The 19,515-nt window shown below is 36.3% G+C and overlaps 1 protein-coding gene across 1 annotated transcript in view; it reads left to right on the top strand.

The window, feature by feature from the left end:
- The window catches only part of rnf121 (ring finger protein 121), a 78,559-nt gene that overhangs the window by 33,922 nt on the left and 25,122 nt on the right, over nucleotides 1–19,515 (top strand). The window contains exons 4-6 of the mRNA XM_067422864.1: nucleotides 7,561–7,715; nucleotides 11,961–12,068; nucleotides 16,229–16,349. Of these exons, the coding sequence (XP_067278965.1) occupies nucleotides 7,561–7,715; nucleotides 11,961–12,068; nucleotides 16,229–16,349 (384 nt within the window). The remainder of the gene's footprint in view (nucleotides 1–7,560; nucleotides 7,716–11,960; nucleotides 12,069–16,228; nucleotides 16,350–19,515) is intronic.

Below are 19,515 nucleotides of genomic sequence, written 5' to 3'. Positions count from 1 at the left end.
AAATGAAATCTGATTCCTGCCGCTGGTCTGAGCTCAGTTCATGGCGTCTGTTCACTAACTGAACGAAATTATATTTATTTATTAGGCTACTGTAAAATAATCAAAACGATATCGATGCCTGTTTATGATTTTATACAGCTATATCTATAACAAAGTCTTGACATCATATCCGGGAGAAGTCAGTAAATTCTAGTAAAATCACAGGCTTTGCTTATCCCGTGCGAATGCGCCGCAAAACTCAGATGTGGTGGAGACATTTCTAAATCACAGAGGTCCCTATAATAGGCTACTAATCCCGTGCGAATAGTGCTTTAGATAGGCGAACCACTTCCACGCCACTAAAGAAAGTTAGTCTTTCTTCTCTTATCAATTATTTCTTTCTCCTTAATGTGGAAGCTCGTTCAGTCACATTTGTGTTGCGGTCAGGGAAACTCTTTTTCTAGCTAAAACTTGCCGCGTTGGATCTTTCAGCCTACTACTGCTGAGCACTGGCTGCGTGTCCGTGGTGTACGTCATCACGCAAGAAGCCAATCGTGTTCTGCTCTTTCTGATGGCTGCGCCCTGAACTTAAGTCAGTGAGGAATGCTGTAATGTATATATCGAAATATCGTAAATGTGTTTAAAAATCATATCACCGTTATTGAAAAAAATCATATCGCGATATATATTGATATTGAATTATTGTCCAGCCCTAACTTGACGTTAATAGATCGGAAGGTCCTTGTGTGGGCCGTATGGGCTCTTCTCCCAGTAGGGTGTGCGCGCGTGTGACTAGAGCGAGAGAACAAATGCACGCCTGTAAACACTCAGGTGCAGATCCAGTCGATCCAGGCGTCGCGCTCCACTTTATTCCTATGGGTGACTTCAACGCTTCAGCACAGTATTCCGGGAAGGCAGCGCTGCATTTGACCCGATTTGAACGCAGAAATGACGGGAAGCTTCACAAAACAACGCTTCAGTCGCGTTCAACCGTTCACTGCTGTCAGGACTTCACCAAATCATACCAAAGAAGTGTGTTTTTGACGGAGCGGTCCCAGCGATAAAGGTTCGGTCCTGCTTTGGAAGCAGCCGGTGAGTAAAACTGCTTCAAATGTCTATGCTGTTGGCTCGTCGCGTGAGTAAACATCAGTAAACGACACGATCGCGTGCTTCGTCATTCAAATGCGCTAAGGGACTCTATTGTTGTTCTATTTACACTGGTCTGACGTGCAAAACCGTTTTGCTTGCTACTGCTAGGTTTAGTCGCATACAATAGTCCATAAACCGAATCATGTCCTCATAAACTGCACACAAATGTTGACAGGCCACTAAATACAGTACATACCACAGAGACGGACGTCCTGCTGTTGCCGTTTCTTCTGTTCAATTTATTTCAGCCTCCGAATCTGATTCTGGATCATTATCTGTATTAGCTGAGATCGATAGCCATGGGTTTGCGCGCTTAGTCACCGCTTTGCACGCTTGTCATTCTTTAGCTCCGCCCACACGATACGCCTCCAGCCGCTCGTTTTTTTTCCGGAAAGACAGCCCATATTTCTTTTATAAATATAATAAAACTAAAGACTTTTCGGAGATATGAAGGATGCAATACTACTCTATAGGTACTCAAGATTGACATGAAATTGACTGAAACTGTTTCACCCCCTCTTTAACTATTGTTAGTAAAAAACATACTAACAATATAAGTACACCTCAGGAAACATTATATATGTACCATTATTTTTCTATAGTATCGTACTGAACTGACCGACAGCTTCTGTGTTTATAAAAGTAGTGCCCTTTACTGTGTATACATAATACATTGGGATATGTTTAAGGCACTGTTTGGGTGGATTAATTCACATTATTGATATGAATTTTTCTAGAGTTTGTGAGAGTCCTGTGAGGTTTTTTGATGCGGTATTCATCCAGATAATAATTGGTTTCATGTGTGAGAGTTCCTCAGAAGGGTCCTTACCCCTGTGGTCTTTACGGTTTTAGATGAGGCAGACTTTTCCGGCCATTTGGTTCCATGCAGGGCTTGACATTAACGCCCACCAACCCGCCAATTTTGTGTAAATTGCTTATGTTTTTTTTTTATATATATAGCCTAACTAAAATAACTTCTATCATAATACATTTCTCATATTAGCCTATCATATTGCCCACCTGCACATACCAGCTGATAAACAATTAGTCTTGATTTGGGGGGGGGTTCACTCTGCATTTGAAAGTTTGAAAGGGTTTTAAATATTCAAAATCAAGTAATTTAAGCATGCCAAAGTCAACTTTAAACATATACAATTAGGCCTGTTGCGATAGTTGATCAATCAATTAATCGCACGATAAAAAAATTAGCTCGATCATTTTTCCGGCCACGATAATTGCCATTTGCATGCTTTTTTGTTTTCCTCTCTCTCGTTGACTGCGCGCACCTCATCCATTCGGGGAGGTGTTTATACTCGACGCGCAGACCGGGTGCAGTGTGATGAGACGCCATTCTCGGCCAGCAGATTCGTCTGGAACTCGTGGCTCTTCGGTTGCGGAGCCACACGCAAAGTTACGAAATTTGACGTGCACAATGGCAAGCGAAATGGGGTCTCGTGCCCTCTGCGTCGATGTCGTTTTTGCCGTGCGCACCCTCGCGCTCGAGCAGACGCGTCGTGTATAAACGAGGCTTAAAGCTACACTGAAGTTTGATAAACGCAAGTTTATTCTTTAGTTCAATCTTTGTGTGCTAAAAAGGCACATAAGTTCCTGTAGAGATAGCAATACACATTCTCCTTTTTTTGCCAAATAAATAAAAAGCATGTCATCAATGTCTTCTCTCTTGCTGTATCAAAATATCACTTTCCTCAGAGATGGTCAAGTTCAGTTTGTGCATGATTAGGCTATGATTAGACAATTTTACAACAATTTACAACATCCTAAATTGTGGATAATTAATATATCATATGCTGAAGTACATTTCTGGATAAAAAGGAAAAAAAACAACAAGAACCGTACAAAACGGAAAACCGTGACCCTAAAACCGTGATACGAACCGAACCGTGGGTTTTGTGAACCGGGCCACCCCTAATATGCACCTAAAACACAATCATCCATTGCAGTTTTCATCCATTGTATTTATTGTTTTTGGTACTTATTTAAATGCATTTTTAAAAACAGACTGAGAGTTCATGCTTTTATTGTTTTTGGTTGTTTTGTTCATTTATTGTGGTTATTTCAAATGTTTTCAATTTTTAGTGTTAAATATTCTTTAGAAATTTAAGTTTATTGATCTTTGAAAAGGTGTACCTGCATTATTATGCCATTATCATTATTTTAGGTAAAAATGGTCTCAGAACGACAATATTAACGTTTATCGCAATAATTTCTTGGCCAATTTATCGTCCAGCAAAATTTGTTATTGTGACAGGCCTATATACAATGTTATTTCCAAACAACAAAATTGTGGCCAGTGAAAATGCTGAGTGGCTAGTAACTTTGGAAAACCACTAGCCACAGTGGCTGGTGAGCAAAAAAGTTAATATCAAGCCCTGGTTCCATGGATTAGTTTTATGATTCGGAGAGGGGTCTCTGGAATGCTTTGTTGTGTCAAGTCGCTGCTTGTTCATACATATTCTTACATTTGTTTTTTTCAGGTATAATAATGGAGAGGATACACTCACCATCACCAGAGTATTCAAAAATGATAAGTGGTGGTGTTCAGACTTTTCACATTGGTTATTGTCTTGTTTGGTTTAAAATGAAGAACACCTGGATGTATTAGTAAGCTATATTGAGACAGCCATCCGAAGCACCTTTACTTTTATATTATTACATGACTCCAGTGCATTTTCCTTCACAGAACACACAAGGTCACAAAACAAAACAAAACAAAAATTACGTAGGAAAAGCCTTTTTGATGTTTGGTTTCATTTTAAGTTTTTTTGCTTTGTCCTTGCCTGCTGGCGAGATATTTGTGGCAAAACTACTAACATTGCCACTTTTCTTTGAGCTCTTCCTGTCTGGAGTCAAGTCACCTTTATTTATATAGCACTTTATACAATACAGATTGTTTCTAAACAGCTTTACAGAGATTACTGGAAAATGATTAAATTATGCAAACTGTTCATTTTGGCTGTACAGCAGCTCTAAAAGAAAATGGTGTCATTGTTCATCTGATGTCACGTCAGTGTTGATTTAGTTTCCGTTGTAAAGATCATCAAATATTAAATTAGTTAATTTCATCAATAAAGCAGTTCTGCAGATAACAGTGATGCTATCTAGTTCTCATCCAATAGTGTCAGCGCAGTCATATACTGCTGGAGGTGACAGTGCTAGACAATATTACACACCCACTGTGAGGTTGGGTGCTTTTAGGGAAATTGTACTTACTGCATAGGGGTTTGTTTTGCATCAGTCGCCCCTCGTGGCAAAGTGATGATGCAAACTTAGTCTGGGCTAAATTAGCATGTTCCCTGAAATTTTGTGAGGATAATTATAACATAGGTTGATCTATCGCTGTTAGGGCTGGGCGATATGGAGCAAAAAATATATCTCGATATATTTTGCTATATCTCGATATACGATATATATCTCGATATCTTTACAGGAAAAATAACCCCCTAAAAACTACAGCAAAAACAAATATGCCAAATACCACAAATTCTTTTTTTTATTATTGAAGTGCAAAGAGGTGTAGTCAGTTCATGTAGGAGCAAATTGCTTTTGCAACATTAAAAAAAACTCCCTGATTACATAAATAATAATAATTTAACTGTAAAAGAAAATAAATATTTCCTTCTTTTCATTTATTTCACGCTTTCAAAAGATGAATCAAAGACTCCCTTTTTTACACTTAAAGTAAACAGTAAGCATTTTGCAGAAAGATGGGGGCATGACTGAGATATAAATAAACTGATTTTGTATCAAAGTTCAAACAGTGATGTTTGTCATGAGTTTGACAAAATTCAAACTCATCATGCCGGCTACACATAGGCTGAATTTCACTTCTTTTCCAGTTACAGAACGAAATATGAATGTCAGAAGGTAGGCTATATGATAATATGATACAGTGCAACTGACAGAAGAGCACCGCGTGTCTCAGGACACGCGGGATGTCGCGTTTTCCCCTCTTGGTTAAAACATGCATAGACCTATTCATCATAATCCCGCGATAAAGCTGACAAAATAATAATAGTAATGATATTGCAATACTTTATAAATGTTTTCAAATGATTTGCGATCATTTTGACATTTTAACCGAAAACCATGCGATCAGTTAGACACAAATCATAAACTGACATGATTGCGACCGCGTCTCGCACCAATAGTGTCAATCACCTGACTGTGGGTGAAACTTGCGCTTTGAACTATGATGAACATTAATATTTCTTTATGAATTTTATGCAAGCAGTTGTGTTAGAAGAAAAACATGGTCTCTAAACTGAGTCCCGAACAACGCACGCGCTTGTCAACATGATAACTAATCCTGGTTGTGGAAGCAGCCGTGTTCAATGAGACAACACGCGAGGGGAGGGGGAACAAAAGCAAGAGGCGGGAGGCGCGCGAGCGGGAGCGAGCACAGCACAGAGAAGGCAAACAAGCAAAGTGGCGGAATCAGAATTAAATATAAACAATATATCGATATATACGATATGTCCAAATCCATATCGAGTTGAAAAAATATCTCGATATATTTTAAATATCGAGATATCGCCCACCCCTAATCGCTGTAAACATCTCTTTTTTTATTTGTAATTTATCAGATTAAATTATCATCTTTGAGTATAGAGCTTGGCAGTCAAAGTTAAAATAGCGGCGCATTCACTTACCTGTTGCCCTCCCCAATTTATTAGATTGGGGTTGAAAGTAGGCCTGCTACTAACAATTATTTTGATAATCGATCAATCTGTTGATTATTTTATCGAAGAATTGGATCAAACATCCATTTTTTTAAGGCTGCAGGTCGTAAGTTTTATCTCTTTGTCGCCATCTCTGTTTGAACCCTGAAATTGCTGTGCAGAGTTGTCTTTAAAGGGTTAGTTCACCCAAAAATGAAATTGATCCCCTAATGTTGTTCCACACCCGTAAGACCTCTGTTCATCATCGGAACACAGTTTAAGATGTTTTATATTTAGTCCGAGAGCATATGCAAGTGTAGGCACACTTTACTGTCCATGTCCAGAAAGGGAATAAAAACATCATCAAAGTAGCCCATATGTCTCATCAGTTGGTTAGTTAGAATCTCTTGAAGGATCGAAAATACATTTTGGTCCAAAAAGAACAAAAACCACGACTTTATTCAGCATTGTCTTCTTTTCCGCGTTTGTTTTCAAACCTCAAATAAAAATTCAAACAGTCATGAATCAGTGAATCAATCAATGATTCGGATCGCCAGTGTCACATGATTTCAGCAGTTTGGCAGTTTGACACGCTATCCAAATCATGAATCAATATTGATTCATAACCGTTTGAATCTTTATTTGAGGATTGAAAACAAACCAGGAAGAGAAGACAATGCTGAATAAAGTTGTAGTTTTTGTTATTTTTGGACCAAAATGTATTTTGAATGCTTCAAGAGATTCTAATTAACTAACTGATGTAACATATGGACTTTGATGATGTTTTTATTCCCTTTCTGGACATGGAGACAGTATAGTGTGCCTACACTTATATACGCTATCGGACTAAATATAAAATATCTTAAACTGTGTTCCGAAGATGAACAGAGGTCAAGGGTGTGGAACAACATTAGAGTAATTAATGACACACATTTCAGTTTTGGGTGAACTAACCCTTTAAATTGTGAAATGCCACGGGTCCTTAGTGCAGAAGAATCTTATGTTTTGAGGGGTATGTTTGTGTTGTCTATCAACGCACCAGTTGTCAAATTTGTTAAATAACACTTTATAGTCTTCACTTGAAAAATTATACAGATTAATGTCAAATCACCTTTATCTCAACAGTCACTCTGGAGAAAAAATATCATCATCGTCCAGCTCAGTTAAATTCTCATACAATGGTGTTAATGCAGGCAGATCAATAATATTGTGTCACAGACTAAGCATGCAAAAAGTCAAAGGCAACAGCGGCAAGGAACTAAATCTCCAATGCTTACAATTCTAATCCTTACAGTTAAAGTTATACAAGTTATTCAGTCAAGAGCAGAGACACAGTGATTTTCAGGGTTTTTTTTCTTCTATTCTTTGAGTAACATCAGCAGGAATATTAGACTGCTGTAACTTTAAGAGTTTATGCACTGATCCAATATTCAGTTCCACAACATGCAATATCTTTTTCAAATATTTATGTTCCTATATTTTTTCCATTTTGTATATTTGATCGTTTAAGCACAGTAAGCATTAATTTTGGTTCTTTTCTCACTGGCTGTTTAAGAGGGGGCTTTTTTGTTCATGACACTTATATAAATCAGTGGTGGGCACACTTTTTTTTAATGAAAAAAAAAAGAGAATGTCTTGTCCTTTTTGCAAAATATTTATGATTTTATTTTTTGGAAGTGAAACATTACCACTGATCTTTCTAGATGGGTTTTGAAAGTTAAAATCTAAATAGTTTTTTTTTTTTCTCCCCAAGTTGGTAACCCTCTTCCAAATGTGGGTGGTTCCTCTGTATTTCACAACTAAGCTGCACTGGTGGAGGTTTCTGGTGACATGGTTCATCTTCTCTGTTGTCACGGCCTTCATCACTTTTCGCGCTACCCGCAAACCACTGGACTGCACCACTCCGAGGTAACCAAAAATAGCTTTACCATCATACCATGTGACTTTAACCCTGTTTAGCTCTGTTTGAATTTGTGTCCAAGTTAAGTATGTGTAAACAGTATTTAAAATGGGGGTGTGCAGTATTGGACAAATTATATCCCTATATTTTCTGAAATTTTGACAATAACAATAATTAGACAATGTTTTACTGAGTGTGTTTTTTTGCTGGTACTTTGGCTGGTTTAGCCCCATCATGGACTGCTGAAGCATGGTAGCACTTTATTTTACAGTCCAGTTCCCCATGTATATACAATGTAGTTATTACAATAACTAAACTCAAACTTATTTATAAAGCACCATTTAAACAACAGTTGTTGACCAAAGTGCTGTACAATACATCAAATACCCTCAACAGGTATTTGTACACAATGTACAACATCAAATAAAATCACCTTTATTTACGTAGCACTTTTTACAAGTCCAATTGTTTCAAATCAGCTTCACAGTATTAACGGGAAAAAAATGCAACATAATTTGTACAGCTGCTCTGTTGAAAACGGTGATGTTATTCCAGCTCATTTTAATTATCATATAGTGTTAATGCGGGCTAGTGGGTAATATAGTTGAAATTTAGGTGTCCCCAAGCCAAAAACCAAAGGCAAAAAAAAAGACATTTTTTCCTGTAAAAAAGTTCCTGGTACAAATTGTTCCGGGTAATTTCGGTGGAAACGGAGCTTTAGTTAGCATGACAAGCCAGACCCACATCAAGATGTTTGGTCTGGAAACTCACCATTGACAGGGCTCAATCCGAGGGGCAGGATAAAAGGTTGTCTTTCAAACTCCCTCTGCACACAATTGGATAGCGCTACAACCAACTAGAGCAACGCGAAGCGAAGCTAGCTGATAGATTAAACTTTCGCCATATCCCGTAGGCAAAACTCTAAACACATCTTCCCTTTTTAAGAATGACTTCAGTGCTGTTCTTTTCTCAGAGAAAAGCTCAACTCCAAGTCTTCCAGAGTCACGGTCAAAGCTGATTCGAAAGAGCGCCGTTCGCCAGCTTCTATGTTTACTAGTAGCGCGCAAGCGCAACTCTGCTGTCTATGTTAAGCCCCGCCCACCGACTCTATACACAATGTGATTGGCCTGACCAGAATTTTTTTTTTTACAGCTCAGAACTGTATTGAGAGTTGCTAGATGACACTCGCGACAGATTAGATTTGCTGCCGCTAGGGTGCGTCTAGATTTCTAGGCTATTTTCTAGGCCCGTTTTAGTAATAATTAGGTACTAACTTTGAACCTACTCCTAAACCTATCCTTAACCCCTGTAGTTACCTTATATTACCTAGTATTTTCTTAGGTAATTACATGTACTGTGAAATAAAGTGCAACCTGAATCTTTTTATATTCTTCATATTCTGTGCAGTATTTTTTTCAAATAAGCTGATGCTATGGGAAACACTTTCTCAGAGAAATACTCAAGCAGTTTTGAATAACCAGGGCATTGCAATGGCCAATGATGTTAAAGTGTGTAAACTGGAGGTGGGCCCTCCCATTATATAAGGTGCTGAAGGTCATTGCCTCAAAATCTCTTCATGAGAGATGCTCGCCAGCAGATGGTCCCTGGATTAATCCCTTGGGCCACACCCACTCAGAAGCAGTGCTGGGAGTTAATCTGCCCTCAAACAGTAGTGGATCTTAACTTAAGTCTCCACGTCCCTCACATCCAGCTCTCTAAAGCCTAGTTCAGACTGCACGATTTTCAAACTCGTCGGGTCACTGCTCTATTCACACTGCATGACTATCTGGGGTATCATTCAGTCACTGCTGTGTTCACACTGCACGATGGTTTGACGACAGAGGAGTTCACACTGCATGACTGAACAAGAGGAAGAATCGCCGACAACTCTCTCTCTCTCCGGTGCGCAAACTACGTTTCCCAAACACACGTGCGATGTGACAAGTAAACAACGCGAGATCACACGTGCGTCAGACCGGAGTTCTCGCGCGTGACTTGGAATTGTTATTAAAAATGATAAACTGCACAAAGTTTGCTTCAAATTGTATGTGCGCTGATTTGTGGAGAAAAAGAAAAAAGATTATGGCGGAAGAAATTGTTGGAGAGACAGAGGGAGCCAGGATTTTGTTCTGCAAAGACAGTTTGAGGTAAATAAATAATTTTGTAATGTGCTGCTGCTGTGGCTGGATGTGCAAATGTTTGCCCTTTGTTTCTGTTTGATAGAATTGTAAATATATCTATTAAAATACTGAAATTCTGCTCTATAACTCCTCCCTGAACGTCCTGCTGCCCTGTATCTCACTCTCTCATTGGCTGTCGGTGTAATTTTCAGTCAGAACGCTGTTCACACAGCAGGAGTTTGAATCGCCGACAGGTCCAGATATTTAGCATGCCAAATATCTCACCGGCGTCGGCGACTTGTCGGCGATTCTCTCTGATCGCGTCTTTGATCATTCATACTGCGTGATTGTCACTCGCGTGCACGAGCACCGATTTGCCTGTGATCTCGGGCATTTGTCGGCGATTTCACAAAACCTGTCGGCGACTCAAAATCGGGGCAAAAATCGGGCAGTGTGAACTAGGCTTAAGAAACAATGGGGGGGGGGGGGGATTACCCTGTATATCTTGAACTGTGGGGATATTGTACCTGCATTAAAGGGATAGTTCACTTTAAAATGAAAATTCTGTCATCCTTTACTCAACCTCAAGTTGTTTCAAACCTGTATGAATTTCTTTCCTCAGCTGAACACGAGAAGATATTTTGAAAAAATACTATGGAAGTCAATGGCTCCAGTTTACTGTTTGGTTACTGACATTCTTCAAAATATCTTCCCTTGTGTCCAGCTGAAGAAAGAAATTCATACAGGTTTGAAACAACTTGAGGGTGAGTAAAGGATGACAGAATTTCCTTTTTAAAGTGAACTATCCCTTTAAAATGCACAGTAAATGTGTGCACACTCAAAACATGTTTGGTTTTTGCAAAGAGAGTGACATACTCTAATTGACTCGACTGCTTGCACACCGTTAAAACAATAATTACATAAATACTGTAATTAAAATAATTTGAAATAATCATAAATAATACATATTGCACACCCCAGGTTTTGAGATAATTTGGAAATATTGGTCACTCCTAAATAAATAAAAAATACACAGGGATCAAAGTTCATTGTTCTAATCAAATGCTACTTTTATACCATTATCTTCTGCTTATTTTATAAATCTACCTCTGTGATGGCAGCTGTATGATTGAATCTTATGAAATCATGTCCAGGTCACATTTGACCCCTGCCAGCATGGTTCAAATATATATATATTTTTTTAACACTTACCAGCATTGGGTAATATTGTAATGATGATGATGATATTATAATCATAATATAATCATAATATAGTCATAATAGAAAAAGTAAATACAAACAAACACAATAGTTTAGAAGTAGCATAATAAAAATTCTGTCATTTACTCACCCCCAGGTTGTTCCAAACCTTTATGACTTTATTGCTGCTTTATAACAAAAAAACAAGAAAATCTTGGTGTGCTGTCAGTGTATTTTTTCAAATGCTTTAAAACTTAAAAATGAATGCAGAAACATCTTAACGGATCAAAAAAGTGTTCCAGATGATGCATGCTCCGGAAATATGAATTTTGTTGTACAAAAAACATTACTTCACTTAAATGCATTTATTAACCCACTGGAGTCGAATGGATTGCTTTTAATGATGGGTGGGTGTGCTTTTTAGTGCTTTGAAAAGGCTCTGTCCAATGGCATCACAAAGCTGGGAAGAGCCAGGATATTATTTAATATAAATCCAGTTGGGTTAAGCATAAAATTAACTTTTTTTAAATGTCAAACTTAACTGAACATTAAACCCTAACAGCATTATCTTCACTCAAAAACACAAACCAGTTTTAGTTAATGCAGCAAAAATCATTCATGTAATTCCAAAAACAAATGTGTTATGTAAACTTCCATATTAAATATATTTAAGTGGATTGAACAGAATAAAACTAAGTTAGGATAAAATATATAGCAATTGTGTTGCATTAGCTCATTTAAATTACAGGTTTGGAATCACACAAGGTAAATGACAAAAACAAATATATATATATATATATATATTTTATATATATATAAAATATTGTGGCCATATTTTTGTATTTATTTTATTTTTTTACTTTTTGGGTGAAATGTGACCTGACTATTGACATCTTAGTGAGTTTATTTTGTTGTCCCTTTCTCTCCACACAGGCTTGTTTATAAATGGTTCCTTCTTTTGTATAAGATCAGCTACACCACAGGCATTGTGGGCTATACTGTAGTTATGTTCACACTCTTTGGCATCAATCTTATATTTAGGTGAGTTTTTAAGCTTCATGTTTAAGCACTGAATCATCAATGTAGCTGACTATAACATTGTTTTTATAAACATCAAGCTAACTACAGGTTGTTGTTTTTTAAATGTTTTTTTCCTTTTTAATCACTTTTACCTTATTTATTTACTTTTTATTTAGTTTATTAATAGTTCATTTAATGTGACAAATGTGGTACAAAGTACAACAGGTTTTTTTTTAAATATATATGATGTTAATAAACTTTAATCATTTTAGTAATAAAAATAAATGTAATTTTAATCAGTCAAAATGCTGTTGAATTTTTTTTTACATGTCTATAGCATGTAAATATATATATATATAACCTGATATAGCTGGGTGTGTTTCCTTGTGTGAAAGATGTGTGGATATGTACGTGTATGGATGTTACAAAATATATAATACCTAAAGGTGCAGTAAGCAATTTTTGAAAAATGCTGTTCAAAAGTGAATCGGCCCGAGCACAAAAACACACGTGTAGCGGTGTCATCAGTTAGGGGCATATACACTCATTCTGGGGGAGAAAAGAGAGCTCAGTGCAGAAGACAGACATTAACAGAAAGAATATAGAAAGAGAGAGATGGCAGAAAAAAATACAAAAGAGGAAAAGGGCAGGGGAATATAACTTTAAAAAGAAGGGTTACGATCAGGCAAGAGGTAGGACCCATATATTAATGGGAGAAAATGTTCAATGCTGGAGAGACCTTAAGGAGCGGGAAGGCCTGAAAATGGACGTTGAGTTAGCTTTTTTCTTCTTGATACGCAAATAATATTGGTTTTGCTGTGTTTCACAGAAGATATGTCTTTGGCTTGAATATACTTGTCATTTTAGCTCAATGCCCTCGATAAGGATTTAAGATAGGGGTGTGATCCTTTTGGTTAGGGCTGTGTTTGTTTTGGTGATTTTTAAAAAATCAACAGCATTTACCAGAAATCGGTTACACCACCTTAAAATACGCATAATACATTCATTACTTTATAAATCAGTTCTTTACTTACAAATCGGTCATTTTACTTAAACAACCATACCTGGGTATATTTAACATTAGTAATTAAATAGTCCAATATTATCCTATTAATAGGATTCAGAAGATTATGACTGGTTTATGGCAACATCAATCATGTTATTTTTGATAATTCCATCCACCTGTAATACTCCATTACAGAGCCCCTAACGGCACATGGGAAAGGAAAAAAATATGAGATGGAGAAAAAATTAGTTGTCTATGCTTTTGTGTTTTCTTGCATTCCCCGAGAATAGCTTAAAAGATTCCGCAAACACAGTTTCTTGGTGGAATGTAAAACATTTTTGAGAGAATGCAAAATGCACTTAAACATGTCCACTATGGTTTCGGACACCACTACAAAAGACTATAGGGTATAAATGTATACCTCAATGTAAGGGGCAATTTCGAATTCAGTATTGTATAAACTACAGTGAGGCAGAACTTAACTGCTGTGCTGTAACAGATATTATATAATATTTATTGCAAATGGATTTAAAAAAAAAATGTTTTAATTAATTAGTAGATCGATGTTCACTCTAAGCGACTAAATAATATCTATCATTAGCCATTGTGTAAATAATTTTGATTTAAAAATGTATTAGCAATGATATAAAAATGTGTCAATTCTTATGATATCACAAAATGATACTAAAAAGGAAATATGTTCAGTGGACATAGCAACGTATTTGGGTGGACTAAACGATTCTTAATCTTATTCTTCACCTTTAGTACAGAAATTTGACCACATACAAAATAATGTATGTTTGTAATTATGCAGGAAATAATAAACATGAGCATACTTTAGTGGCTAAAAATGTTGGAAAAATGTATATTGTCACCCTTTATCCAAATATTAATACATTTGTTAAAGATTTTGTAAGTATATTGCATAGTTCTGCTTGGAGTCAGTTGTTTTATTTGTGAAAACACAATGAACCATGCTAAATTGTGCAGACATAATTTTTACACATGCAAAATATAACCAACAATATTAATTAAAAACTGATTATATTGTAGTCAATATGAGCTTTTGTTTTTATATGCAGTTTGCATAGTAAAATAAAACCAGTAGCTGTAAGTTGCCTTTTTCTGTCAAATAATTTTGTCAGAGAAATTCCTTAACCAAGTTTAGTGTTTTGTTCTTCCCTAAAATATTTAAATGTATACTAAAACATATAAAATATTTTCCTAATTTTGTGGTTCAATCAAACTTGTGGGCTCTTTATTACATAATAAACATCTGATATGCTTAAAAACAAATATCCCTTCCGGACATCACTATTGGAGACTTCTGTATATATGGGATAATTAGGATAAATTTGTTTGAATACAAACTATATACTTTGCTATGATAATATGAGCAGTTTATACAACATTTCATTAAAGTTGAAGATTGTATACCATGCATCATTTTGCAATGTTATTTGTCAAGAGTGTAGCAGTTTTTTCAAAGGGGAGATTGTCATACACAGGTAACTATTATTTATAATTCAATAACAAAATATACCACATAGTATATCAAAATGGGGAAAACTAAAAAATGTACATGTGTTGACAAATTAAAATATTTAATATAAAAACAGTAGGGAAGATGCATGCATTAATTTACTTCAACATTTAGTGTTTTACCTAAAACCTATTCCATTCAGAGACATGTCCACATTCAAGCGTTTTATACAGAGGACAACTCACCCAAAGCAGATTAGGTCAAAAACAACTGACAGTCATGATCTATACGATTTTCATTTACAATAATAACTCCTAAAATTTAAAAGTTTGATATTATGTCTCTGAATGTATTAAAGTAAAAATGTAGAAATAATAAAGATGTGAAAAATGTATTTAAATACAGTAACAAAGGAAAAAAATTGTGTAGTGTAGTTGGTATCGATGATTATAAAAAAACGAGAGAGCAGAATATGAGTAATTGACAACTGTAGTAAATATGAAGGAATTGTTCCTTGATTGCCTTTCTTATATAAATTAATCACAATTTGAAGGAAAAAAAAAAGTATGCTACTAAAAGAAACAGTGTAAAGTCAGTGGCTTGATTTTATTAATTCAGCAATAAGCTCTTTCATGAAAATAGAACGGCTGACTGCACAAGTCCTTGCTATTGAGTCCTTGCTTATCAAGCGTGTGGCAAACAATTTATACCCTGCTGACAGAATACATATTTGTGATAAAGGGTTTAAAAAATGCTAATCCCCACAAGCCATTTCACAGTTTCATTAAAAATATTTGCACATACAAATATGTATTAATATTGCTGTTTATTACTATAAATTAGTATATAGGTTCCAAAACATAGAACCTACTAAATCATAGCAATAAAAAGTAATAGTAAGGATGAGTGTTATGTTGGTATAATATGTTGGGATTTATTATACCAATTCCAATAATATTCTATTCCATAACATGGAACCTATACTAATTCATAGTAATAAACAGTAATAGTAATACATATTTTTATGTACAAATAATTTTACTAAAACTGCTTATTCAGAGTAATTATTCATAGTACTATGAATATATTATTTATTGCAATAGTAATAAATATTTGCATGTAAAAAATATTTTTGACTGAAACGGTGAAATGCTTTGTGGGGATTGAGTGCTGACACAAACACATGGGTTTTGAGTATGTAAAATGTAAAATTACTCCACTGTTCTGGAAGTTCATGCTTGTTTTGTTTAAAAGTGTGAAAATGTACTGTTGTATGGCTTGTGAATCTTTGAAAATGAGAACTGATTTAAACATTGTAACTTCATTGCAAGTTTTCAAATGAGGTTTAAGACAGAATCCCTTCTAAAATCTGTTGGAATGCTCTCAAATAAAAAAAAATAAAATAAAAATATATATATATATATATATATTCACATGATTTTATATTATATCGCCCTCTAAACGCTTATTCACTATTCCCTACATTATTCCACTAATACTTGAAGGAGTGAATGAAAATGAGTGTGTGAATACCAATATATCATCCATCCCTAGTCATGATAATTTTTACAAAACAAATATCAAACACTTGAAAGAAATTTACCAGTAGGTGCTAAATGTTGATGACTGAATAGAGTAATTAAGAACTAATAATTATGTTGAGTTTTATGTCCCCTCCTTTTATGCATTTAGAATAAAGCCCGAAGATGCCATGGACTTTGGAGTGTCGCTTCTTTTTTATGGTCTGTACTATGGTGTACTTGGTCGAGATTTTGCAGAGATGTGTGCAGATTTTATGGCATCTACAGTTGGGGTTAGTGCTTGAATCAATGGATAAACGTCATGTTGATTTTACTTATGTTTCTAGTCATCTTCTAGTTTGTTGACACATTGTCTTGTCTAAACAATTTATCTTATAATTTTAAGCTTGATTCCACCTCCATACCCATAAAACCACCAGCTTTCACCTTAACTCCCTTCGTTTTAGTGTTATGTTTAAGTCATAACACACACACAACAGCAGTTGGCTTTCTGTAGTGCATGCCCATGTTATCACCAGTAATTTACTTTTTCATTTAGAATCTAGCCCGATTGATGTCATACGAATTACAAACCTGCTTGCAGCTCGTTGAAAAAGCTGCTTTTTTTACACTAACCAGAATTAGCCGAACTCTACAGCAAAACCTTAACTATCTTGGCTACCTAGCACCTATAGGTTACAGGAAATAAAATCATATTTTGATACAAAGTATCAAGAATCAAGCAAAGAAGATTTTTTTTTTAAATACTAGAAACTTACAAATATACTCATTTATAAATGACAATTACATAGACAAAACAAACACTACCACCAATCAATTAAACAACCCCTAAAAGCAACGTCTGTCTGTCTGTCTGTCTGTCTGTCATCTATCTATCTATCTATCTATCTATCTATCTATCTATCTATCTATCTATCTATCTATCTATCTATCTATCTATCTATCTATCTATCTATCTATCTATCTATCTATCTATCTATCTATCTATCTATCTATCTATCTATCAGATCAAAATTAGAGAACAACATACAATATCCTAAATTTTAAGGTCAATGCTTGGTTCTTTTTTAAATTATTCTAACAGGAGCAGAAGGTCAGTTTTTAAGCATATTTCACAAGTTAAATATATTCTGAATACAGTATACACAACTTAAATAAGACAATTGAAAAATAACACTGGTCAAAATTAGAGAACACTTTTAGATACCTTTAAGCTTTGGGTGTTAATCCGGCACTTGGTGCTCATTTCCGTAATAATCTGGCAAACCCTATTTAACTTGAAGCAAACTTTCCAATTTTCACTAACTTTGCAAGATGGCAAGCCACTCTAAGGTTACTGAAACCCTTCGACACCAGGTTGTCCAGATGAAGGCCAAAGGGATGCCCTTTAAGCTATTGCAAAAGAAGAATTTCTAGAATATTGAAGCTTTACAAAGACACTAATTCATTCAAGTAGCCAAAAAGGTACGCAAGACCAGTGCATGAGAGGACAGGACAATGCAGAGACTTTCAATGGGGAATCGGTTCAACACTGCAGCTGGAATTACTCGCCAGTTCAGAGCTGAACACCGTAAGGATCTGTATTGCCACACAGTGTCTTGTCATTTAAGAGAATTCAGACTAAATGCAGCCTCTCATCAGCAGAAAGAATCAAAAGGCTAGACTAACCTTTGCTGAGGAACATGTTCTGTGAACAGAGGAGAACTGGTCCAAAGTTCATTTATGCGATGAATGCAAGTTTAATTTATTTGTGTCTGATGGGAAACATTATGTTCGGCATCAAACTGGGGAAAGATTGAACCCAAAGTTCCCAAAGAAGTGAAAGATGGAAGAGGAAGTGGCATGGTTTTGGGGAGGTTTCTGCAGCAGGAGTTGGGCCTATTATACAGCTACATGGCAGAACCTCAGAACCTGTTTATCAGAACCTCCTTCGGCAACATGTGGTTCCTTCACTGCGATCATCTCCCAATGAGCCCGCAATTTTTATGCAAGACAATGCCCCCGATCACACTGCAAAACAGGTAAAGCGGTTCCTTGAAAGTGAGAACATTGAAATAATGAAATGGCCAGCCTAGAGTCTGATCTAAACCCCATTGAAAATCTATGTAATATCATTGGTGACAAATTTATGGCTAAGAAACCCACTACAGTTACTGAACTGTGGAAGAGACTGGAAGAAGAGTGGACCAAGATCACACCGGAGCAGTGTGAGTATCTAGTGATGTCCTGTGACCACAGATGTGCTGAGCTCATTCAAAGCAAGGGCCTCTATACTTCCTACTAATTTATGACGGCTGTAAGCATTACATTTTAGTTGTAATGTTTTTTTGTGCTGCATTGGTTAGGGCTGTGTTGAAAAAATCGATTCACCAATTCTGAATCGATTTTCATATTAATTTCTAAAGATCGATCCGTAACTCAGAGGATCGATGTAATAATAGGACTACATTGAATTTTAATTTGCCACGTCATTGGATTCATGCATGCGCGCGAGGTGGAAGGACATTAACACAACGAACATGGCAGCTTTGAAAACTCCAGAAACACCGTGAACAGAGAATACTGGCTGCCGTTTTCAAAGAGAGCGCCGGGTTTTAAGAACGCCTGGAGCGCACCGAGGCGCTGAGCGAGTATTTCACGCTCACGCGCTGAGCACTCAGCGAGTTTTACTGGTCGCCGAGAGTTGGAGAATGTTCAACTTTGAGTAAAACGCAGCGCTCATTACTGTCACTTTTCACCCAGCCGTCCAATCACAGTGGAGGAGGGGCAGGACAAATACATCACAGACCAACTGCCACATTCTGCGTGTCGTCATCAGATGACAACAAGCAATAATAACGAAACAAAATAATTAAAAACAAATGCCAGAGCAAATACTTTACATTGTATCTGCAATTTTATATAGAATCAATACAGGAACAAACTACCTGTGAAATTAGAAAGACCTCCGCGGATTTTCCGTATCATAACAACAGGCAAGTATCAACTAAGGAGAAAAAACGCTGCCCGCCCAAAACGCTCTCAAGCGCTCACAGTGAGGAGTTTTCAGCTGGCTAAAAACGCTTTGGTGGACTCACGGCCTAACGTTATACCGCCGTCACCTTGCTGAAGAACACAGCCGTTCTCACTGCAGCGCGCTCTTACTGCCAAGGAAGTTGAAATGGCTGCGTTGTCATGACGGCGCTCGACAGCACAACTCTGGAAGGGGGATTGTTCTTTATGACCATTAATTTGCAGTTGAATGTCTATAATAATAGTATCAAAATGTTGCATAACTACAGTCCTGTAATTCAGGTAACAGCTTGAAAAAAATGCTTTCTTCAAAAACACTTATCTAAATCTCGAAGATCGGATCGAATTACATGATGATAATCGAATCAAGATCTTGAGAATCGGAATCGAATCGATTCTTGAAATTTGAATCGAAACCCAGCCCTA

This window comes from Pseudorasbora parva, chromosome 18 (assembly GCF_024679245.1).
Source record: "Pseudorasbora parva isolate DD20220531a chromosome 18, ASM2467924v1, whole genome shotgun sequence".
NCBI lineage: Eukaryota > Metazoa > Chordata > Actinopteri > Cypriniformes > Gobionidae > Pseudorasbora > Pseudorasbora parva.
The sequence above is the reverse complement of the archived record's forward strand: the minus strand, read 5'-3'. Positions and strand labels throughout refer to the sequence as shown.